A 25,753-nucleotide genomic window follows, 5' to 3' on the forward strand; every position below is an offset into this window, starting at 1 on the left:
AGGACTTTTATACGGTGGGCAACAGTTGGGTGGAAAGGAAAGTAGACCAAACAAGATTTTATCTAGTCATGAAGCTAAGCCTCAAAGTGAACTGCTCGCTGATTCCTGGTCAAAAGGTTCTGCAGATGCTTCACCACCAAGGGGAAAAGCATCATGTTTATACAGATAGCAGACGTTGGCGATTAACAAAGAATTGGTTCCAGCAAGTCTGGGAGAGACCTTGTGCTCAAGCAGCTGTTGACTGGTAACTAGGACCTCTGGAGGAGATGGTCAGTCTGTCAGGGAGCGGTCAGACTGAGTTGGATTTTGAATTGTGTATTTCCTGTGAGAGCTGACCATTAATGCTACAGCAACAAGATTCGAAAGCTCCTTGTCTACCCTGCCATAAGCAGCAGAGGAAAACTGAAAACTAAGTTATATAATTGCTGCCTTCATCTGAGTAAATTGTAAAGATGACCCTGATCAACACCTTCAGAGAAACCATTGTCAATACCCATGGAACAACGCACCATGAAGGTCACTTAACGTAATCAAATCAGTTTTATTATTTACTTTTATTTGTCTCTTAAAATGAGTTTATTAGTCTCATTGTCTTCTGTGTGAATGGGGCTGAGAAAAAAGTTTTTTTTGGCTTAAAAGCTTAGACTAAATAGATTACCTTGTTGTTTAGCTTTTCCTCTGCTATCTTTCCTGTATTGTTAATAAATTACTGAGTCTTTTGTTTAAGCTACAAAGTCTGGAATTGATTACTCACAAATTATGGGATTGATTATTCAAAAGTCTGGTAAGGAACTATTTGGGGTCAATATTGAGGGTCTTTGAAGGTTTCACTGTGTTGTGGGAATACAGAGGTAGAAAGGCTAATTTGTTTCAGCTTTCTGTCCCCAATCAGAACAACAGATGTCCTGCTCACGAACAATTTTCATGTTACCTGCAAACGCTTTAATCATTTCCCTACATTAAAGTCTTAAAAGCAATGTACATCTCAAAAGGGCCCCAGCACTAAGCCCAGCAGAACCACACTGGAAAGAGATCTCTCATCATAGAAGCATCTCTCTACCATCACCCTCTGCTTCCTGCCTCTCAGCCACTCTTGGATCCAAGTGCCACTACCACAGTCTGCCATGAGGGACCTTATCAAAGTCATCGCTAATGTTTATGTGGATCACATTAAATGCATTACCCTCATCAATACTTCTAGTTACCTCTTTATTAAAAGAAAATCAAATCTGAATTTCCCTCAACAAATTCATGATGACTATTCCTGATTAATCTCCATCTGTCCAAGTACCGGTATACTCTGTTCCCCAGAATACTTTCTAATAACCTCCAAGGTGAGACCAAATGGCCGGTGATTTCCTGGTCTATCCTTTTCGTTATTAAACAATCAGATAACGTTAGCAGTGCTCTAGTGCTGTGGCTCCTTGCCTGTTGCCAAAGATGAGTTGAAAATTACTGCCAGGATCCCTGATATTTCCTCCCTGAATGTGCTGGGCCACATCCCATCCAGACAATACTCACTTCTAAATCTGTTAAACCTCTAGTATCTCCTCCTCCATCAATGTTAATATCTCCCAATATTTCACAGTCCTCTACCCTGGTGTCTAAACCCGTATCATCCATCTCCATTCCCAAACAAAGTCTTTACTGAGGATTGGGTACGTGTCTTTTGGGTCCAAACACACATCACTTCAATGGTCACTACTTCTTCCTTAGTCATGCTGTTGCTCTTCATAAGGTTTTAAAAAAAAACTCTTTGGTGTTTCCTTTGTTCTACCCACCAATGCTTTCAAATCCACCTTCACAGCGTTCCTAATTTTCTTTTCTAGATTCCCCTCTGCAATTCCTTTAGGGACTCTGCCCGAGTCCAAAGATGTGCAAGTTGGGTAGATTGGCCATGCTAAATTGTCCATACTGCCCAGGGATGTGCAGGTTGAGTAGATTGGCCATGCTAAATTACCCATAGTGCCCATGAATGTGCAGGTTGGGTAGATTGGCCATGCTAAATTACCCATAGTGCCCATGAATGTGCAGGTTGGGTAGATTGGCCATGCTAAATTACCCATAGTGCCCATGGATGTGCAGTCTAGATGGATTAGCCACAGGAAATGCAAGGTTACAGGGATAGGGTGAGGGGAGTCTGGGTCTAGGTAGGATGCTCTTCAGAGGCTGCTGTATGGACTTGATAGACTGAATGGCATGCTGTAAGGATTCTATTATAATGAGCGTTGAGACCTCTGTGTCCGCCATCAGCTTCTCTTTCTTGTTAATCTTAACCTTTCGGCCCATTGACATTCAGGTTCTCTGCTTTTGGTCCCACCTTTGTCATCACGGAAACACAGTTGCCCTGTACTCTTACCACTTCCCCCTGGATTGCCTCCCATTGCTCCCACACTGTTTGTTTACTTCTGCTCCTAATCCACCGGGATCAAATCATATCCTGGTAAAATTGGATTTTTCCCAGCTTAGATCTTTCATTCCCAGCCCATCCTTATCTTGTTCCATAGATCTGATTTATGGTCACCATCTCCAAAATGCTCCCGACTGAACCACCTTCCTCAGCTAATTTCCAATATTAGATTCGGAGGTGTCCCTTCCCTTGAGCTATGTATTGGCTACAAGGTTCTGCACAATGCAATTGAAAAACGTTACTCCCTCTCTACCTTGAACAATGAAACTAACCAGTTAGTTAATAACTGGGTGGTTAAAATACCCTATATTACTTCCTTATTAAATTCTGCATTGGATCCGTTGTCTACCCTCACTTGTTTGGTGGCTTAGCACATACTCAGTACTGCGGTTGCTCCTTTTGTATTGTTGTACTTTCACCCTAATTACCATACTTGATGATTCTTCCAAGATATTGCCCTTCTGCACGCCTGGAATGGATTTCATGACTGATATTGCAAAATCCTCTCCTTTTCTATCTCCTTCACTATCTCATCTGAATAACTAGAAAAACAGAGCTCCCAATCCTGCCCAACTTTCAGCCAGGTCATGGTCATAGCTATGATATCATATGTCCACACACATACACATATGTAACAATGCCCGCAATACGTATATTGACTCCTATAGCGATTGTAAACTGTTGGTACCCGTCGCATTGCTAATGATGGTCAAGGCAAGTGGCACAGGCCAGATCACTCGTTAAAATAACAGATGCCTGAAATGGCTAAGATGCTTGTTCACAGTAAAACACAACAGAACATGACTGCTTCCTCAGAGAGGGGAGTAGAGCAGGTTTAGAAAACAATTTGAAGCCCTCACATCTCGGTCCATCGAGGTCGACAGCAATAGCTCACAGTTATCCTGCAGGGAGACCGAACTCAAGTTGAAGACAATCCTGCTGTGATTCTGTCCTTCTGATGACGACCCCAGCAGTGTCCACTTCTGCTTCCCCGTCTTGGTCAAATCCCAGAGCAGCAGCTCCCCCCTGTGAATAAAGACTGTCATGTTACACCACATCTGAAAGTGCAGACTCACCTGACCCACCAGTGCACCTCATGTAGACCACCAAGGTCATCAACTGGCCTGACAAACTGCTTTCAGGACAACGAGTAATTCACGCCTGGTTTCATCATTAACAGGAAATAACTATTTCCTGTAAACAAACTTACGTTTACAGGAAAAATCCTACACTATGTGACTTAAACTACACTAGAGAGAAAAGACAGGGGAAAAAAGAAACTAGAAACTCTGAAAAATGAGAATGCTAATCTCAGAAAAGACTGAGGGCCAACCAATGAGCTACTGAATCAACGATCCACCATTGTTCTGCAGATAGTATTGTGCCATCATTTCTAAAATTGCAAGACACGAACTGACAGAAACACATGGTGATCTGGACTTTTGATCTACAGCAATCATTTTTCTGTCTAATTTTCTGTCTACACTGCTTTAAAACTCCAAGTGCACACACGTACATTCACAAATTAGACAGATAAAAATCAAGTAGTTTGACACAAGTGTTATGGGTAGAAAATTAGACAGAAAAATGATTGCTGTAGATCAAAAGTCCAGATCACCATGTGTTTCTCTCAGATCGTGTCTTGCAATTTTAGAAATGATGGCACAATACTATCTGCAGAACAATGGTGGATCGTTGATTCAGTAGCTCATTGGTTGGCCCTCGGTCTTTTCTGAGATTAGCATTCTCATTTTTCAGAGTTTCTAGTTTCTTTTTTCCCCTGTCTTTTCTCTCTACTTGAGGAAGAGGGTCTCCTTGTTTGCTGGCTCTGGAGTTTCTGACTACACTGCCCTCACACATCTAATAAACTGTAGCTGGGCCAATCAAATCGTTCTCCTCAGGCAGATACTCATTAACTCAAACACTTCTGATGCTGCTGTGTCTCAAACAATCTAACAATCCAAATGCTCTGAAGCTGCTTCATTTTGTACAACTAAAAACATAAGTCACTTAGAGTCATAGAGATGTACAGCATTGAAACAGACCCTTCAGTCCAACCCGTCCAGATATCCCAACCCAATCTAGTCCTACCTGCCAGCACCCGGCCCATATCCCTCCAAACCCTTCCTATTCATATACCCATCCGAATGCGTCTTAAATGTTGCAATTGTACCAGCCTCCATCACATCCTCTGGCAGCTCATTCCATACACACACCACCCTCTGCGTAATAAAGTTGCTGCTTAGGTCTCCTTTATGTCTTTCCCCCCTCACCCTAAACCTATGCCCTCTAGTTCTGGACTCCCAGTCCCCAGAGAAAAGACTTTGCCTATTTATCCTATCCATGCCCCTCATAATTTTGTAAACCTCTATAAGGTCACTCCTCAGCCTCTGACGCTCCAGGGAAAACAGCTTCAGCCTGTTCAGCCTCTCCCTGTAGTTCAGATCCTCCAACCCTGGTAACATCCTTGTAAATCTTTTCTGAACCCATTCAGGTTTCACAACATCTTTCCGATAGGAAGGAGACCAGAATTGCACGCAATATTCCAACAGCGGCCCAACCAATGTCCTGTACAGCCGCAACGTGACCTCCAAACTGATTTTTCTTTTGAATTTGGGAAACTCTCCTGACACTTTAGTTACACAGCAGTGTCTAAATTCTATTCTCGCTTATAATTTATAACCAAAAACATGTGGACCTAACAATCAGCAGCAGATTACATCAAAGAACCAGGCCATTTGGTCCATCAGGAAAATGCTAGCAATACTGCTTCACACAAGCTTCGCCCCCCATTTCCTCATGTCCCCTGTCAATATATTCCTTTCTGCCTCAGGGGGTGAGGGGGGAATGGGAACACTCTTCAATCTTCTGAACAGGAGGAATACCCACTCAATGTGCCATCACAGTGTAATCCCTTCTCACCCCGGCATTGTTAGTGTCTGGTGCTATGCCCAACCCTTTTAACAACCTGATATACAGTCAGCTGATCTGAACTCCTTACCCGAAACAGCTGGAGAATAATTGGGTGGGACAGCTTCGAGACCAATGCACCGTCAGCCAAATACGTTCCTTTATTCCCGCATCTGTTCCTCCGCCTCTTCGTTTAAGTGACGGCAACTTCAGAGTAATCACACCTACAAGAAAAAGTGAAAATTCAAGATTGATTAGATTACTTACACAGTGTGGAAACAGGCCCTTCAGCCCATCAAGTCCACAATGACCCGACGAAGCGCAACCCACTCAGACCCATTCCCCTACATTTACCCCTTCACCTAACACTACGGGCAATTTAGCATGGCCAGTTCACCTAACCTGCACATTTTCTTTTGGACTGTGGGAGGAAACAGGAGCACCCGGAGGAAACCCACACAGACACGGGGTGAATGTGTAAACTCCACACAGTCAGTCGCCTGAGGCGGGAATTGAACCCGGGTCTCTGGCGCTGTGTGGCAGCGGTGCTAACCACTGTACCATCGTGCCACCCACTGTGCCAGTCTATTGGCAAATTTTTCACGCAGAGGGTGGCACGTGTATGGAATGAGCTGCCAGAGGATGTGGTGGAGGCTAGTACAATTGCAACATTTAAGAAGCATTTGGATGGGTATATGAATAGGAAGGGTTTGGAGGGATATGGGCCGGTGCTGGCAGGTGGGACTAGATTGGGTTAGTCATTTGTGATCAGTCATTTCTCGTGAGGCAGCCTGGAATGGTTTTTACTGTACATGCAAGGCGTTATATAAATGTAGGGTTTAGGTCAGAGTGGTGCTGGAAAAGCACAGCAGATCAGGCAGTATCCGAGGAGTAGGAAAATTGATGTTTCGGGCAAAAGCCCTTCATCAGGAATAGAAGCAGGAAGCCTTAAGGGTCGATTTTCCTGCTCCTCGGATGCTGCCTGACCTGCTGTGCTTTTCCAGCATCACTCTGATCTAAACTGTGGTTTCCAGCATCTGCAGTCCTCACTTTTGCCCCATTATACACATGGCTCTAGGTCACTGGATTAGTGTGAAACTTCCTGACTACTGCAGTATTTAGTGAGAATCCAGTCTTAACACTAAACACAATTTAATTCCACTTGAAATGCAAATCCTTCTTTATTTATGACCTCAAACCATCCCAATGCATCTTCCATCCATTGAAATATCTTTTGATTTTTGCTATTCACTCGTGACAGGTGCATCACCAGGTCAGTATCTATTGACCGTCCCTAGTTGCCCCTTGAGAAGGTGGAGGTGAGCTGCCTTCTAGAACCGCTGCAGTTCCCTCCCACAATGCCCTTTGGGAAGGAATTCCAGGATTTTGACCCAGAGGGAGTGAAGGAACGGCGATATATTTCCAAGTCAGGACAATAAGTAGCTTGGAAGGGAACTTGTAGGTGATGTTCCAGATGGAACTGGTCAAGGGTTTGGAAGGTGATGTCTAGGAACCCTTAGTGAATTTCTACGATGCATCTTGTAGATGGCACATACTGTTGCTACTGAGCGCTGTTGGGGGAAGCAATGGATAAGGTGCCAATCAAGCAGCCTGCATTATCCCAGATAATATCAACTTTGAGTAATGTTGCACCCGAGCTGAAAATGTGTTGCTGGAAAAGCGCAGCAGGTCAGGCAGCATCCAAGGAACAGGAAATTTGACATTTCGGGCATAAGCCCTTCTTCAGGAATGAGGAGAGTGTGCCAGGCAGGCTACGATAAAAGGTAGGGAGGAGGGACTTGGGGGAGGGGGCGATGGAAACGCGATAGGTGGAAGGAGGTCAAGGTGAGGGTGATAGGCCGGAGTGGGGTGGGGTCGGAGAGGTCAGGAAGAAGATTGCAGGTTAGGAGGGCGGTGCTGAGTTCAAGGGATTTGACTGAGACAAGGTGGTGGGAGGGGAAATGAGGAAACTGGAGAAATCTGAGTTCATTCCTTGTGGTTGGAGGGTTCCCAGGCGGAAGATGAGGCGCTCTCCCTCCAACCATCGTGTTGTTATGGTCTGGCGATGGAGGAGTCCAAGGACCTGCATGTCCTCGGTGGAGTGGGAGGGAGAGTTAAAGTGTTGAGCCACGGGGTGATTGGGTTGGTTGGTCCGGGTGTCCCAGAGGTGTTCTCTGAAACGTTGCACAAGTAGGCGGCCTGTCTCCCCAATGTAGAGGAGGCCACATCGGGTGCAGTGGATGCAATAGATGATGTGTGTGGAGGTGCAGGTGAATTTGTGGCGGATATGGAAGGATCCCTTGGGGCCTTAGAGAGAAGTAAGGGAGGAGGTGCGGGCGCAAGTTTTGCATTTCTTGCAGTTGCAGGGGAAGGTGCCGGGAGTGGAGGTTGGGTTGGTGGGGGGTGTGGACCTGATGAGGGAGTCACGAAGGGAGTGGTCTTTTCGGAATGCTGATAGGGGAGGGGAGGGAAATATATCCCTGGTGGTGGGGTCCTTTTGGATGTGGCGGAAATGACGGCGGATGATACGCTGGATATGGAGGTTGGTGGGGTGGTAGGTGTAAACCAGTGGGGTTCTGTCCTGGTGGCGGTTGGAGGGGTGGGGCTTAAGGGCGGAGGAGCGGGAAGTGGAGGAGATGCGGTGGAGGGCATCGTCGATCACGTCTGGGGGGAATCTGCTGTCCTTGAAGAAGGAGGCCATCTGGGTTGTACAGTATTGGAACTTGTCCTCCTGGGAGCAGATGCGGCAGAGACAAAGGAATTGGGAATATGTGTGGCGTTTTTACAGGGGGCAGGGTGGGAGGAGGTGTAGTCTAGGTAGCTGCGGTAGTCAGTCGGTTATAGTCTAGGTAGCTGTGGGAATAACGTTGCACCCGTCAGGAAGTAGGGAGTATTCCATCACAATCCTGACTTGTGCCTTGTAGATGATGGACAGGCTTTAAGAGTCAGGAGGTAAGTAGGATTCTTAATTTCTGACCTGCTCTGAAAGCCACCGTATTCATATGGTTAGTCCAGTTTCTGGTCAATGGTAACTCCCGGAGAGTTGAAAACAGGGGATTTTAGTCACGGTAATGCCACGGAATATCAACTATGATTGTGTGATTTTCTCTTATTGGAGCCAGCCATTGTCTGGCATTTTGATGGTACAAATGTTATTTGAGACTTGCAAGCCCAAGCCTGGATATTACCCAAGTCTTGTAGTATTTGGACTGATTCAGACTTCACTTTTCCAAAATTGGGGATTCCATGGGGTTTCCAGGCACAACTTCCATCTATTTTGGAAAAATGACTCTCTGGCTATTGGAACAACCAGGCTCAAAGTTCCCTTAGCAAAACCATGCTCACCATTCCGAATCAACCTATAACTTTCCCATTCAACTATTAATTTTATCATGAATAATTACTTGCAGGGTTAATTCCATCCCCATGCAGTGCAGGTACCATTCCAATGAATCAACACTACATTACCCTGTCGCCAACACATCATCCGTAAGGCGTGAAACCCAGAACTGCTCATGGTTAAACTACCCTGGAGCCATAAAGGCTTTGGTTAACTGAAGATGAACATCATGCGCTAGTCTGATTTTCTAACTTTTTTGAAACTAAAACACCATTTCTCAAAAGTAACAGCAGCCAATGAGCAACTCCAAAACATCCCAACTTCTCAATTATAACACTACCAACTCCTTCTATATAAGACTCTGGTGCGGCCGCATCTGGAGTATTGTGTGCAGTTTTGGTCGCCATACTATAGGAAGGATGTGGAGGCACTGGAACAAGTGCAGAGGAAGTTTACCAGGATGTTGCCTGGTATGGTAGGAAGATCATATGAGGAAAGGCTGAGGCACTTGGAGCTGTTTTCATTGGAGTAAAGAAGGTTTAGGGGTGACTTGATAGAGGTGTACAAGATGATTAGGGTTTAGAAAGGGTTGACAATGAGAACCTTTTTCCACGTATGGAGATATTACGAGGGGGCATAGCTTTAAATTAAGGGGAGGTAGGTATAGGACAGATGTTAGGGGTAGATTCTTTACTCAGCGAGTCGTGAGTTCATGGAATGCCCTGCCAGTAGCAGTGATGGACTCTCCCTCTTTATGGGCATTTAAATGGGCATTGGATAGGCATATGGAAGATAGTGGGCTTGTATAGGTTAGGTGGGCTTGGATCGGCGCATCATCGAGGGCCGAAGGGCCTGTACTGCGCTGTATTGTTCTATGTTCTACATTTTCATCTATGAATGTAAATGCAGTCTCCTTTAAAAGGGCCCAGTTCAATTCAGACACAGGGATAACACAACAACTTCCATCTTTCCATCAACTGGAAGAGAACATGGGCATCATTAGCTGGGCCAGCATTTATTGACCATCCCTAACTGCTCCTTGAGTGGCTTGCTAGGGCCATTTAACAGAGAGTAGTCAATCAATCTATTAACATTAATTGTAACTTGAGGCTTCCATCTATAGTGCTGACACCATCACCTACCATGTATTGTCAGCAATTAGATTTGATTCCTGACAGTATGAAAACAGGCCCTTCATCCCAACAAGTTCACACCAACTGTCCGAAGAGTAACCCAACCAGACCCATCCCCCTACCCTATATATTTACCCCTGACTAATGCACGTAACACTATGGGCAATTTAGCATGGCCAATTCACCTGGCCTGCACATCTCTGGACTATGGGAGGAAACCGGAGCACACAGAGGAAACGGGGAGGATTTGCAAACGCCGTACAGACAGTCGCCCAAGCCGGGAGTTGCACCCGGGTCTCTGGCGCTGAGAGGCAGCAGTGCTAACCACTGAATCACCATTCCACCCCAAATTCTGGGTATTTCACTTTCGATCCCATTATTTATTAATAAATTTAGTTAGCCACCAATAATCCCCAAAAGTAGTAGGTAAAAGAAATCTTTCACTCAACTTCACACCTCGAGGGAAAGAAATTACATTTACAAGAAATAAGGTGAAAATCATTTCTGCTGGAAAGTGAAAATGACCTTTGCCCTTTGTGGTGTTCCAGATCCGAATTGTCTGGTCCCTGCTTCCCGATGCCAGGAAACAATCCTTCGCAGTGTCCTCTGTCATGAGCTCACCATTCAGTCCCAGTGTATCTAGGGATGGAACAAAACATTATAGATTCAGATTTATCCTTGGCAAGTCAAAATGAAGTACAGCACTGATGAGAAAAGAGATGAGGTCTGATCTCAAACCTGGCTCGCCCAGGGTAGGGACAGCAGAGGGTTAGGTACAGAGTAAAATTCCCCCTACACTGTCCCTATTAAATACTCCCAGGACAGGCACAGCACAGGGTTAGGTACAGAGTAAAACTCCCCCTACACTGTTCCCAGGCATTCCCAGGACAGTGACAGCACAGGGTTAGGTATGGAGTAAAACTCTCTCTACTCTTTTAAACAGAGTTAAGCTTGCTCTTCAGTATCTCCATTTAACACTCCCAAGAACAGGTACAGCACAGGATGAGATACAGAGTAAAGCTGCCCCCTACTCTTAAAACAAAAGTAAAGCATCCTCTATTCATTTAGAGGAAGCTTTATGTTCAATTTACAGTTAGTGAGTTTTGAGAAGATTTGTAGCTCAGGTTGAGGTTCTGGATGTAGGTTTACAACATTCCCAATCTAACACACACAGAACTGATACAGCACAGAGTTAGATACAGAGTAAAGCTACCTCTATACTTCTAAAACAAAGTAGATGTTCCTCTACACAGTCATCAAACTCCCAGGGCAGATATAGTATGGGGTTATGGACAGAGTAAAGCTTTCTCCTCTCATTCAAACTGAAATCAAAGCTTCCTTGACCCTGTCTCCCATCAAACATTCCCAGGTTCAACAAATTTTGTACAGACCAAAAAAAAGTATAGTCACTGAAATGAGATTTACAGCAATAATACCAGAATGGAGGAGAAGTTATTACTAACAAGCAAGAACAAACAGGCAGTGTTCCTTTGCTCTCAAAAAGAGAAGGCCAAAGGCTGATGTGATTGAATTCTATAAAAACATTGAAAGATTTGAGAAATTTGAATCATGTAGAGTCAGTGTTGCCATTTGTGGGGGAGACTAAAACGAGGTGACCATGAATATTAAAGAGAGTCGCTGATAAATCCAACAGGGGATTCGGGAGAAACTTCTTCATTAACGCTGAAGCTGCTTCGATTGTGGTCCTTGCTGGCACTGTGTGAATCATTTCGATAAATATAAAAACAAACCACATAACGGAGGGAGAAACAGTGGGGGACTTTGATGAGGTGACACAAAGTGTGGGATAAAGTTCCTACAAAATGGAATCGGGGCTCTGACCAGTCAGTCCAAACACCCTGTGTCTGCACCATGCTAATGATGGACTGTAGTGGTTCAGCATTGAGTAAAGATGTTCATTTTATTTAACAAAGGCCCCGGCAGGTCGAGCACCTGTTGAATCATAGATTAGAATCCGAACACTGCTGAAAGAGGCCATTCGGCCCATTGAATCTGCACTGATCCTCTGAAGAGCATTCCACCGTCATCTCACCACTCCCACCCTAACCCTACCCCTGTAACTCTGCATTTCCTATGGCTAACCCACTTAGCCTGCAGTCCCCTGGATACGATGGCCAACTTAGCATGGGCAGTCCTCCCTAACCTGCACATCTTTGGACTGTGGGAGGAAACCGGAGCACCCGGACGAAACCCACACAGACACAGAGGGTGGAATTGAACCTGGGTCCCTTGCGCTGTGAGGCAGCAGTGTTAATCACAGAGCCACCGTGTCACCCGTTGAATTGTTGTAATTGGGGCGATGGGACCTAGGTCCTACCTGAGGTGGCATCACTGAGGAACTGCGGCTCGCAGAGCTGCGGGCACCAGGACAGGAAATGAATCTCTCCATCATGACCCCGCAATCTGTGTATCACCTCTCCTTTCCGGTTTATATCAATGATGACGATCATCCCATCTTTATACCTGCAAGGAGGGAGAGGAGGGAAAGTTAAAACCAGGCTGCCATGTAAAGCCAGCACGTTGCTTGTGTATTTTTAACCACAATGCTGGAGGCATCTTCGAACCTGATCCTCCAAATCTCTGGACTAAAAGTGAAATTTGCCTTCCTTGATCATTGTTCAGCAGGTGCCCTGAAGATTATACAGACACGATCAGAACATGATCTAGCACAGAAGGAAGCCAGCCCTCTCTGTCCAAGCCCTTTCAAAGAAAATTTGTTTAAACAGCCTCCTATAATAAAAACACAAATTAATGGTCACCAGCAACTTACATAATGAAAGGGAACTTACTAAATCAAAATGATGCTGTCCAGGATGATGATGCACTCTGCTGGTCTCAAAGTCTCTATGCCGTCTCTCCAAAGCCCCTCATGTCTTCTCTCTCTCTCTCTCTCTCTCTCTCTCTCTCTGTAAGGGCAGCTACTCTAATGTCTCTCTCCCATCTTCTCCCTGTAGCCCCACAAATATTGCCTCTTCAGGTAATGATCCAAATTATTTTTTTATTAAAGAAGCAGGGAGGTGACTGATACCTGCGGTGGGACCACCTCATCAGTAAAGGCTGGGTCCACGTTCATTAGAGTCCAGAAAAATGCAAGATAATCTCACTGAAACATGCCAGGTCTTGAGAGGACCAGACAGGATGGATGTTGGGAGTTTGTTTCCCCTTGCTGGAGGGACTAGAACTAGGCAAACAGTTTAGAAATAAAGGTTCTCCCATTTCAGATAGAGATAAGGAAGAGGCTTTTTTCCTCTCAGAATCATCAGTCTTTGGAACTTCCTCAGAGAAAGTGGAGGAGGCAGGGGCATTGAATATTTCTTAAGTTGCAATGCAGGTAGCTTCTTGACTGACTAAGGAGTCAAAGATCATTAGGAATAGGCAGGAAAGGGGTTCGGAGTTCACAGCTAGCGAGGACCTTATTGAAGGTGCAATGTATGTTCTCCTGAGCCTAGATCCCTGCTGCTGTAAGTCATGATTTAATCTGCCTCCACCACAAATGTGTCAGGAGCTAACCACTCTCCGAGAGAAAATTGCCACCATTTTGTTGTCTTGCCAATTCACCTCCCACCTGTGACCTCTGGTTTTCAGTCATTCAACTAACGGAAACAGTTTCTCTCCATCTACTGTCCAGACCCTTCGTGACTTGGAAAACCTCAGTCAACTCGCGTCTCAACTTTGGCTCCTCTCAGGGTGGAGCAATCCATCCACGTAACCGGAATTCCTGGAACGATTCCCATACGTTTTCTCTCACGTCTTCACAACTTCCAAAAGGTCCGTTTCCCAAAACTGGATGCAACACTCATCAAGGCTGAGCCACTGTTTTAGACATGTCTACCCTCACTTCCTTGATTTTGCCTCTATGCCTACCACACCCCCACAAAGACAATGAGGAACAGGCAATAAATGTTGGCCCACATCCCGTGAATGTACAAAAATTATTCCATCCAGTATTTTCTCTGCTTCACCAACCACGGTATTGCCATCTCCAATGGTTCCTACATATAAACTCCCAGACCCCTTACTCCTGCCAGCCCTTAATAATTGTGCACTGTTATACAATGCACTTTGATACTAATCCAAACAGATCTCACAGCTGTTTATGAGATCACCTTGTTTCCTGCACTCTTTCATAAAATCATGGCACCACTGGAATTGGCTGCCCATCCCTAACTGCCCTTGAACTGAGGGGCTTTCTAGTCTAGTTCAGAGGGCAGTTAAGAACCAGCCGCACTGCTGTGGGTCTCGAGTTGCAGGTGAGGATGGCAGCTTTCCTTCCCTAAAACGGACACTAGCGAACCAGATGGAGTTTTTACAAATGTAAAAAATCATGAGGAGCATAGACAGGGTGAATAGACACAGTCATTTCCCCAGGGTGGGGAGTCCAAAACTCAAGGACATAGGTTTAGGGCGAGAGGGGAAAGATTTAAAGGGGACCTAAGGGGCAAGTATTTCATGCAGAGGGTGGTACGTGTGTGGAATGAGCTACCAGAGGAAGTGGTGGAGGCTGGTACAATTACAACATTTAAAAAGCATCCAGATGGGTATATGAATAGGAAGGGTTGAGGGGGATATGGGCCAAATGCTGGCAAATGGGACTAGATTAGGTTCGGATATCTGATCGACATGGACGAGTTGGACTGAGGGGTCTGTTTCCGCGCTGTACATCTCTATAAACCATTCAGGATGGTCACCAGAGTCAAGCTTTACATTCCAGATTTGTAAATTGAATTTAGGATTTCACCAGCTATCAGGGGATTTGAACCCCAGCCCCTAATGCTCTAGATCACTTGCCAAGTGACATTCAGTACTCCACCATAATTCCCCATTCACAAGAATGAGCAGGACCTCCAAAGGTAATCGAGTTGCTGCAGTGCTACATGTTAAAGCTTGCTCAGCCATCTCATTACCCGTGACTGCACTTTGAAGAGGAGCTGGGCAACTCTTGGTGCTGTCTTGGGGTAAGTACGTATCCCCGAATCAACAGGGAGTCTGATCATTTATTCAAGGTCACAATTCTTTTTGTGGAGAAAGTGAGGACTGCAGATGCTGGAGATCAGAGCTGAAAATGTGTTGCTGGAAAAGCGCAGCAGGTCAGGCAGCATCCAAGGAACAGGAGAATCGACATTTCGGGCATCAGCCCTTCTTCAGGAATGCTTAAGGAATGCATTCCTGAAGAAGGGCTTATACCCGAAACGTCGATTCTCCTGTTCATTGGATGCTGCCTGACCTGCTGCGCTTTTCCAGCAACACATTTTCAGCACAATTCTTTTTGTGGCAGTTACTAATGTGTACATTGGCTGCCATGTCTCCTACATTACAATAGTGACTGCACTTAAGAATCAGAGAGATGTACAGAACGGAAACAGACCCTTTGGTCCAACTCATCCATGCCGACCAGATATTCCACATTAATCTAGAACCATCTGCCAGCACTTTGTCCATATCCCTCTGAACCCCTCCTATTCATTTCTCCATCCAGATGACTTTTAAACATTGTAATTGTACCAGTCTACACCACTTCCTCTGGCAGTTCATTTCATACATGCACCACCCTCTGTGTGAAAAAGTTGCCCCTCAGGTCTCTATTAAATCTTTCTCCTCTCACCCTAAACCCACGCCCTCTAGCTTTGGACTCCTCTACTCTGGGGAAAGGACCTTGGCTACTCACCCTATCCGTGCCCCTTGTGATTCTACAATCTTGATTTTTTTTTAAAGTACATAATTGATATTAAAACACTTTAGCATCTCCTGTACTTGTGAAAGGCACTATAGAAATAAAAGTTCTGTCATTAACACCATAAACTATCTCACGCTATCAAAATGCAATCGGTTCACTAATTCCTTTAGGGAAGGAAATCTGCCATCCTCACCTGGACTACACGTGACTCCAAACCCACAGTCATGTGGAAGACTCCTAGCTGCCCTCTGAAATACCAAGCAAGCCACACAGTTGAACTCAAAGTGGCTCACCACCATTTTCGAGGAAAAGTAGACGAGAGAAGTCAACTCTTCATGTTATGAATGGTTTCTTTGAGAGAACACACACACACACACACACACACACACTCTGAGGTCTGCACTGGAGCACAGGGGTTTTGCACACAGCTTTTCTTTCTCTTACCCCACAGCCACCTGGTCTTCATTATGAGGGGAGCAGGACAGGCAGAAAATGGTTCGGGGTTCCGGGAAAAAGTGGTGCGTATCATTTCTGTTATACCACCAACAGATCACAATCCCTTTCTCATCTCCAGACACCACCAGCTCCTTCTTCAGGGGAGACCAGTGCACAGCAGTGATGGGACTCTGCAACAAAAGCAGCACCTGTGTTAATAGTACATAAAACATTACAATTAGGAGCAGGAGACAGCTCTGGAACAATCTTCACTCCAGCTCCACCATTCAGTGAGATCACTCTTGGAACACAATCGCCCTGTGGTATGACCTTAAATGATTAATCCAGAGACCCAGGTAATGTTCTGGGGGACCCCAGTTCGAATCCTGCCACAACAGATGCTGTAATTTAATTCTAGTTGTTTTTTAAAAATTGAATTGAATTGTCTAACAATGACCATGTTGTCAATTGTGAGAAAAAAACCATCAGGTTCACTAATGTCCTTCAGGGAAGAAAACTGCCACCCTTACCTGGTCTGGCCTACATGTGACTCCAGACCCACAGCAATGTGGATGTCCTCTGGGCCATTAGGGGTAAGCAATAAATGCTGGCCTAGTCAGAGCCACATCTCATGTAAGAATAACTGAATCACAGCTGATCTTTGACCTGAACTCAATTCTCTTACATACCCAAAAAAAACCATCAAGTTCTAATTGAGCACTCATAGCCCCTTGGAGTCAAGAATTCCAAAGACTCTCCAGATGAGAAAATTTCTTGCCTCGGTAGAAAATGTCAGCTGTTGACCCTTTATTCTGAGACTCTGACCCCTGGCTCTAACCCCCAGCCAGGGTGATGTGGAAGATCCAATGGAAGCAGTGAGGTTCCAGAGACAGAATACTGAATGATTTGGATGTGAACATAGGGAGGTATAATTAGTAAGTTTGCAGATGACACCAAAATTGGAGGTGTAGTGGACAGCAAAGGTGGTTACCTTAGAGTACAACAGGATCAGATCAGATGGGCCAGTGGACTAAGGAGTGGCAGATGGAGTTTAATTTAGATAAATGCGAGGTGCTACATTTTGGAAAAGCAAATCAGAGCAGGACTTATACAGTTAATGGGTAAGGTCCTCGGGAGTGTTGCTGAACAAAGAGACCTTGGAGTGCAGGTTCATAGCTCCTTGAAAGTGGAGTCGCAGATAGATGGGATAGTGAAGGCGGCATTTGTTATGCTTTCCTTTACTGGTCAGTGTATTGAGTACAGGAGTTGGGAGGACATGTTGCAGCTGCACAAGACATTGGTTAGGCCATTTCTGGAATAGTGCAAGCAATTCTGGTCCCCTTCCTATCGGAAGGATGTTGTGAGACTTGAAAGGGTTCAGAAAAGGTTTACAAGGATGTTGCCAGGGTTGGAGGATTTGAGCCACAGGGAGAGGCTGAACAGGCTGGGGCTGTTTTCCCTGGAGCGTCGGAGGCTGAGGGGTGACCTTACAGAGATTTATAAAATCATGAGGGGTACAGGTACAATAAAGAGACAAGGTCTTTTCCTTGGGGTGAAGGAGTCCAGAACTCAAGGGCATAGGTTTAGGGAGAGGGGGGAAAAGATATAAAAAGGACCTAAGGGGCAACATTTTCACACAGAGGGTGGTGCGTGTATGGAATGAGCTGCCAGAGGAAGTGGTGGAGGCTGGTTCAATTACAACATTTAAAAGGCATCTGAATGGGTATATGAATAGGTAGGAAGGCCTCAAAGGGATATGGGCCAAGTGTTGACAAATGGGACTAGATTAGGTTGGCATATCCAGCCGGCATGGATGGTTTGGACCAAAGGGTCTGTTCCCTTGCTGTACATCTCGATGACTTATCCCTTTACCAATATCACTGAAACAGACCATCTGCTCACGATCACATCGCTGTTGAGCTGGCTGTGTGCAAATTAGTTGCTGCATGTCCCACATCGATTTGAACCATTGACCCGCTGAACAGCTGCCTTCAGCTGCCTCCACTGCCACTCCCACTCTGACCCTCCACACACTGTCCCAACAAGACAAAAGCACCTTCCCCTCCAGCCAGCCACTCCACAGCCTCCTGGATTCAGTCTCCAAACTAAGTAAAACCTTCACCAACATTTCCAGGATAGTGAAGGCGGCACTATCCCGTGCTGGCAGTGGGGAGTTTGTCCTGGAATCCAGAATACTCCGTACTCTCTCCCCCTACGTTTCATCGTCTCCTACATTCCTGTCCCAAGGTAACCAGCTCGCTCTGCCAGATTTTCCAAGACTCCCTCCTTTGCAGCTGCTCCACTTTCTTTTTGTTTTAATGCAGTTTGTGGACGTCACTGGTAAGCCTAGCGTGCGCTGTCCATCCCCAACTGCCCTTGAGCTGATGGTTTCCTGTTGCTGTTTCAGAAGGGTCAAGCACCATTGCTGAGGGGCTGTAGCCACATGTGGGACAGATCAGGTGAGAACAGCAGACTTCCCTCCCTAAAGGGTGCTGTGACCATTTCCACATCATTTAGACCCACTTCTTGATTCTCTACATGCCCCATTTAGCATCCCCTTTTTGCACTTGTTCCTTATAGTCATTTATGTGGGAAGAGGAGTCGGCCATTCAGTCTGGGATACCATTCAATGAGATGTTGGCTGATCTGTAGCCTAATTCCTTCTGCCTGCTTTTGGCCCTTATCCCTTGCTTAATGAAAATGTATCTATCTCAGATTTAGATTTAACAATTGAATTAGCATTGACCACTGTTTGAGGGACAGAACCAAACCTCCACTACTCTCTGCATACAGAGTGCTTTCTAAAATCCCTCCTGAGTGGCCCGGCCCGAATTCTTAGGTTTAGAGCAATCTGGGTCAATGGAATTATACACACGGTCTCCTGCGTGTTCACAACTCGATTATTGATTAACAAGTAAATCTTGGTACCAAAGTTTTTAATCTTGCACTGATCAGGACAAATGCAAGAACACCAAAACATTCACAACAATTTATCAACAGGAGAGAAGAATTCTGATTGGCCAACCCTTTGCAGCAAAGAGATTTCAGGTTACTTAGGGTTCCACAATACCACAAACGATAAGGCCAGTGATGATGAGGGGTTCTTGCCCGAGATGTCAACTCTCCTGCTCCTCTGATGCTGCCTGACCTGTAGTGCTTTTTTAAGAACCACACTTTATCAACTCTGACTCTCCAGGATCTGCAGTCCTGACTATCTCATAGTCCCACAAATTCAATAGAGGTTGTGGAATATGGTCCTGCACCAGATACCCAAGCAAATTGCTGTCACAATGCTGACAGAAAGTTGCACTGAGATACACCATATTTTGGATGAGACATTAAGCTGACACCTCACGTGAAGCTAAAAGCTCCCAAGAAACTATATCAAAAGGAGAACAAGGGAGTTAACCCCTTCAATTAACATCAGTGAAGGAAAGACGACACTTAGAGTATTATATGTGGCTTTGGGCCCCATATCTCAGGAAGGATGAACTAGCCCTGCAGCGTGTTCAGAGGAGGTTCATGAGAATGGTCCCAGGAATGAACAGCTTAACATATGAGGATCATTTGAGGACTGTGGGTCCATACTCTATGGAGTTAAGAAGGATGAGGGGGAGGAACTAACTGAGACATACAGAATACTGAATGGCCTGGACAGAGTAGATGTTGGGAAGATGTTTCCACTGGTAGGAGAGACTAGGACCTGAGGGGACGGCCTTAGTGTAAAGGGAAGATCTCTTAGAACGGAGATAAGGAGAAACTCCTTCAGCCAGAGAGTGGGGAATCTACGGAATTCTTTGCTACAGAAAGCTGTGGAGGCCACGTCATTGAATATATTTAAGACTGAGATAGATGGGTTCTTGAGTATCAAGAGGATCAAAGGTTACAGGGAGAAAGCAGGAGAATGGGTTGAGAAACTAATCAACCATGATTGAATGGCAGAGTCGATGGGCTGAATGGCCTAAGTCCTGCTCCTATGTCTTACAGTCTTATTATCTCGTGAACATCATGTGGCTATTTCTGGAAGCTTCCTGTGTGCAAATTGGCTGCTGCATTCCCTAGGTGAAAATGGGTCAGACTTTAAAAAGAGCATGCTCCATCAGATACAAAGCATTTAGATGCCTCTCAGAAAAGCAAACCATATTTGGTTAGTACAAATCAGAGGTCATTCTATAATAATATAAATTTGAGTTCAGGAGAACTGGCATGTTTTCGTTGCAATTGTGCAGAGCTTTACTGAGATCACACCTGGAATTTCGGTCTCCTTAATGGACGACCTTCTGGTTACGGAGGGAGAGCGACAGAAGGTTTACCAGACAGATTCCTTGGTTGACATTCAGACAGTGACTTGATTGGTTAGGACTATCTTCACGACAGTTTAGAAAAATGGTGGGGGGTGGGGACTCTCATAGAAAGTAGGAAGGAGGTTCTTGATCGTAAGGACAGATTGATGGGCAGAGGGGATGGGGTGGCCCTGTTGGTATGGGATGATATTCAGTCCCTTGCGCAGGGGGACCTAGAATCAGGGGATGTAGAGTCAGTATGGATAGAGCTGAGAAATTCTAAGGGTAAAAAGACACTCTTGGGAGTTATCTACAGGCCCCCAAACAGTAGAGTGGATGTCGGATGTAAGTTGAATCAGGAGCTGAAATTGGCCTGTCGCAAAGATGTTACTACAGTTGTTATGGGGGATTTCAACATGCAGGTAGACTGGGAGAATCAAGATGATATTGGACCTCAAGAAAGAGACTTTGTGGAGTGCCTCCGAGATGGATTTTTAGAACAGCTGGTGCTGGAGCCGACCAGGGAGAAGACAATTCTGGATCTGGTGTTGTGCAACGAACCGGATTTGATCAGGGACCTCGAAGTGAAGGAGCCATTAGGAAGTAGTGACCATAATACAATAAGCTTCAATCGGCAATTTGAGAGGGAGAGGGTACAATCGGAAGTGACAATATTTCAGTTGAATAAAGGGAACTATGGAGCTATGAGGGAGGAGCTGGCCAAAGTTCAATGGTGCAATACCTTAGCAGGGATGACAGTGGAGGAACAATGGCAGATATTTCTGTGTATAATGCAGAAGATGCAGGATCAGTTCATTCCAAAAAGGAAGAAAGATCCTAGGAGGAGGCATGGATAGCCGTAGCTGACGAGGGAAGTTAAGAAACATATAATGTTAAAAGAGAAAAAGTATAACATAGCAAAGATAAGTGGGAAAACGGAGGACTGGGAAGCTTTTAAAGATCAACAGAGGATTACTAAGAAGGAAATACGCAGAGAAAACTGAGGTACGAAGGTAAACTGGTCAAAAATATAAAGGAGGATAGTAAAAGCTTTTTTAGGTATGTCAAAGGCAAAAAAATGGTTAAGACTAAAATTGGGCTCTTGAAGACAGAAACAGGGGAATATATTACAGGGATATGAAGGGCTTATGCTCGAAACGTCGAATTCTCTATTCCTGAGATGCTGCCTAACCTGCTGTGCTTTGACCAGCAACACATTTGCAAATATATTACAGGGAACAAAGAAATGGCAGAAGAGTTGAATTGGTACTTCAGATCTCCCAGACACAAGCAATCTCCCGGAGGTAACAGTGGCTGAAGGACCTGAACTGAAGGGAATTTATATTTGCCAGGAAATGGTGTTGGAGAGACTGTTAGGTCTGAAGGTTGATAAGTCCCCGGGGCCTGATGGTCTACATCCCAGGGTACTGAAGGAGGTGGCTTGAGAAATCGTGGATGCATTGGTGATTATTTTCCAGAGTTCGATAGATTCGGATCGGTTCCTGTGGATTGGAAGGTGGCTAATGTTGTACCACCTTTTAAGAAAGGTGGGAGAGAGAAAGCAGGAAATTATAGACCAGTTAGTCTGACCTCAGTGGTGGGAAAGATGCTGGAGTCGATTATAAAGGATGAAATTACGACACATCTGGATAGTATAACAGGATAGGTCAGAGTCAGCATGGATTTATGAAGGGGAAATCATGCTTGACTAATCTTCTGGAATTTTTTGAGGATGTAACTCTGAAAATGGACGAGGGAGATCGAGTAGATATAGTGTACCTGGACTTTCAGAAAGCTTTTGATAAAGTCCCACATAGGAGGTTAGTGAGCAAAATTAGGGCGCATGGTATTGGGGGCAAAATACTAACTCGGATTGAAAGTTGGTTGGCTGACAGGAAACAAAGAGTAGTGATACACGGCTCCATTTTGGAATGACAGGAAGTGACCAGTGGGATACCGCAGGGATCAGTGCTGGGACCACAGTTTTTTACAATATATATTAATGATATAGAAGATGGTATTAGTAATAACATTAGCAAATTTGCTGATGATACTAAGCTGGGTGGCAGGGTAAAATGTGAGGAGGATGTTAGGAGATTACAGAGTGACCTGGACAGGTTAGGTGAGTGGGCAGATGCATGACAGATGCAGTTTAATGTGGATAAATGTATGGTTATCCACTTTGGTGGCAAGAACAGGAAGGCAGATTACTACCTAAATGGAATTAATTTAGATAAAGGGGCAGTACAAAGAGATCTGGGTGTTCTTGTACACCAGTCAATGAAGGTAAGCATGCAAGTACAGGTAGTGAAGAAGGCTAATAGCATGCTGGCCTTCATAACAAGAGGGATTGAGTATAGAAGCAAAGAGGTTCTTCCGCAGCTGTACAGGGCCCTGGTGAGACCACACCTTGAGTAATGTGTGCAGTTCTGGTCTCCAAATTTGAGGAAAGACATTTTGGCTATTGAGGGAGTGCAGCATAGGTTCACAAGGTCAATTCCTGGAATGGCGGGACTACCTTACTCTGAAAGACTGGAGCGACTGGGCTTGAGTTTAGAAGACTGAGAGGGGACCTGATTGAGACATATAAGATTATTAAAGGATTGGACACTCTGGAGGCAGGAAACATGTTTCCGCTGATGGGTGAGTGCCGAACCAGAGGACACAGCTTAAAAATAAGGGGTAGACCATTTAGGACAGAGATGAGGAGAAACTTCTTCACCCAGAGAGTGGTGGGTGTGTGGAATGCTCTGCCCCAGAGGGCAGTGGAGGCCCATTCTCTGGATTCATTTCAGAAAGAGTTGGATAGAGCTCTCAAGGGTAGTGGGATCAAGGGTTATGGAGACAAGGCAGGAACAGGATACTGATTAAGGATGATCAGCCATGATCATATTGAATGGTGGTGCAGGCAAGAAGGGCAGAATGGCCTACTCCTGCATCTGTTGTCTGGGGTCCCAGTCTAACGACAACAGAGATGAGAAATGTCTTCACCCAGAGAGTAGGAGAAAGGGAGGATTCCTGATAAAGGGCTTGTGTCCGAATCGTCGACTCCCCTGCTCCTCGGATGCTGCCTGACCTACTGTGCTTATTCCAGTACCACACTCTTCACCCAGAACGTGATGAGCCTGGAACATTCACTCCCACAGGAACCTGTTGAGGCCAAAACACACAATGTTTTCAAGAAGTTAGATATAATTCTTAGGGATAAAGGAATCAAAGGGTATGGAAAGAAAGGTGAAGCAGGGGACTATGTTGGATGATCATACTGAATGGCAGGGCAGGCTCAAAGGGCTGAATGGCCTCCTCTTGCTCCTATGTTCTGCGTTTCTAATAAAACACAGTCAGAAAATTCAAAGTGCAAATAAGATAAAGTTGCCCGAGCGGGCGAAAGGCTGACCTGGTGAGCGGAGTGTTCTTGCAGTACAGTTTTCGTCTGAATATCCCAGACCTTAATGGTGCCATCATCAGACGTACTGGCGCAGATGTCCACAAGACCTGGGTGCTGACAGAAGGTGAACCCAGTGACCCTTTCCGTATGTCCTGCCAACTCTCCTGCAAAGAATAAAACACAAGATTGTTAATTTCAGTAATAAGGCTGCACAATGATTTAATCCAACATCAAAAAACTCCAACCATCATGTTTGATGACTCAGTTGGGAGACGGGGAGAAATCAAGAGGGGCTGGACAGAAATACAACCATCACTGTGATTACATAGACAAATGCATCCCTTTATCAATCACTGGGGTCAAAGTATCCTCCAGAACAAGAGAAGATTATTTTTGCTGATGGCACCATCACTGAGGGATAGTGGTGCACTGGAAATGCTACTGGACTATAATCCCAAGTCCCTTCATTCCTGAAGGGCTTTTGTCAGAAACATTGATTTTCCCGCTCCACGGATGCTGCCTGACCTGTGGTGCTTTTCCAGCACCACTCTAATTTTGACTCTAATCTCTAGCATCTGCAGTCCCCACTTCTGCCTAGTAATCCCTGGGCCCAGGCTAGGCTCGTGGGTTCCATACCTACCACAGCAGCTGCTGCAATTTAAATTCAAGTAATAATCTAGAATTAAAAGTGAGTTTCAACAGCAGCGATTCATCATCAATTGTTGTAAAAACCTATTAACTTCACAAATCATTTAGCGAGAGACCTGCTTTCAACCAGTCTAGCCTAAACAGGATTATGCAAACCCACATCAATGAGGTGGCTCTGAACTGCCCTCTGAAAGGGCCCAAGAAACCATTCAGTTCAACAGCAGTTACAGGTGCACGACTCGTGTTGTCCTAACCACAGCCAATGAGAGAATGCCATTTTTTAAAAACTGTGCTGGTTCTTTTATTATTACTCAGTCACCCTTTAAAAATATACATTTTCATTTAGTTATCCAGTTCCAATTATGGATTCTGTCTCCATCTGATTCCTGTTCCAACCCTCAATATTTTAAGGAAACTTGAATTCTTCCTTTACTTTCTCTGATCTTACAATAATTGCACTATCTCCTTACTTCAACCACAACAACTTGCATTATTATGATGCCTTTAACACAACATCCACTTCACAGGGTTGAGGGTTGAGGTGCAGGGGTCATGAAGCAATGCTTGATGCAAGGTGTGAGGGTATATGAAGTCAGATCCAGGAGAGAGGGATGTTAGGAGCTGTCTTCAAGGAGAGATAGGGAGACAGAGAGTTTTGGGGAGAAAATTCCAGACCATTGCTTCTAAGCAGGAAAGTAGAGGTAGGCAGAAGTGGGTACTGCAGATCAGAGTCAAGGTTAGGGTGGTGTTGGAAAAGCACAGCAGGTCAGGCAGCATCCAAGGAGCAGGAAAAAAACAAATAAAAATCGACATTTCGGGCAAAAGCCCTTCATCAGGAACCAGGAATAAAGCAGAGGTCTCCATTGCCCCAGAAGACTGCTGTTTCATTAGATAGACAACTGATAGTGGTTTAACCTGAGGGTCACCACACCCCAGGTCAGACTGAGGAGGAGAGACCGTCATGGGTAACCTGAGCTGGTGTAGGCATTGATCCCACGCAGGTCTCACTCTGTGTCACAAACCAGCCATCCAGCCAACTGAGCTAACCCAGTCCTCCCTGAAGACAGGACCAACACCAATACTAGAACGATGGAGACCAGGGAAAGCTCAGAAATGGTCATGGAGGGGTTTAGAGTGGTAGACGAGAGTCTGAAACCAGGAAGGTGGGTTTTGGGGATGACTCTGCAGCAAGGCAGATTGGTAGAGTGAGAGCTCTGGAGGATGAGGTAGGCGATACAGAAATGCAGGTGTCCCCCGCCCCCCGCCGTGCATACCGAGGATGAGAGGCTGGCCCGGGCTGACCTCCAGCAGGAAGATGCTGTTCTTGGCTCCGAAGCCGAGGATTCCCCGGGGGCTGGTGTCACTGCAGCGGCTACAATACCAGTTCGGGGACGGAGTCAGCAACCTCCCCGGCATCGCGCTGGCCCGGCCCGGCCCGGGACCCGGGGAGACACTGGGGGGGGACCCGGGGAGACACTGGGGGGGGGGGGGGGGGGGGGGGGGGGGGGGGG

General features: G+C 45.5%; 1 protein-coding gene across 1 annotated transcript in view; it reads right to left on the minus strand.

Annotated features, from left to right (window-relative positions):
- gemin5 (gem (nuclear organelle) associated protein 5) overlaps positions 1-25,662 on the minus strand; it is a 76,252-nt gene extending 50,590 nt beyond the window's left edge. The window contains exons 1-7 of the mRNA XM_060836951.1: positions 25,517-25,662; positions 23,604-23,758; positions 15,933-16,114; positions 12,132-12,277; positions 10,319-10,432; positions 5,412-5,544; positions 3,271-3,436 (exon numbers count right to left, since the gene is read on the minus strand). Of these exons, the coding sequence (XP_060692934.1) occupies positions 3,271-3,436; positions 5,412-5,544; positions 10,319-10,432; positions 12,132-12,277; positions 15,933-16,114; positions 23,604-23,758; positions 25,517-25,658 (1,038 nt within the window). The 5' untranslated portion in view covers positions 25,659-25,662. The remainder of the gene's footprint in view (positions 1-3,270; positions 3,437-5,411; positions 5,545-10,318; positions 10,433-12,131; positions 12,278-15,932; positions 16,115-23,603; positions 23,759-25,516) is intronic.
- Between the last annotated feature and the right edge of the window lie 91 nt (positions 25,663-25,753).

This window comes from Hemiscyllium ocellatum, chromosome 16 (genome assembly GCF_020745735.1).
Source record: "Hemiscyllium ocellatum isolate sHemOce1 chromosome 16, sHemOce1.pat.X.cur, whole genome shotgun sequence".
NCBI classification, from domain to species: Eukaryota; Metazoa; Chordata; class Chondrichthyes; order Orectolobiformes; family Hemiscylliidae; genus Hemiscyllium; species Hemiscyllium ocellatum.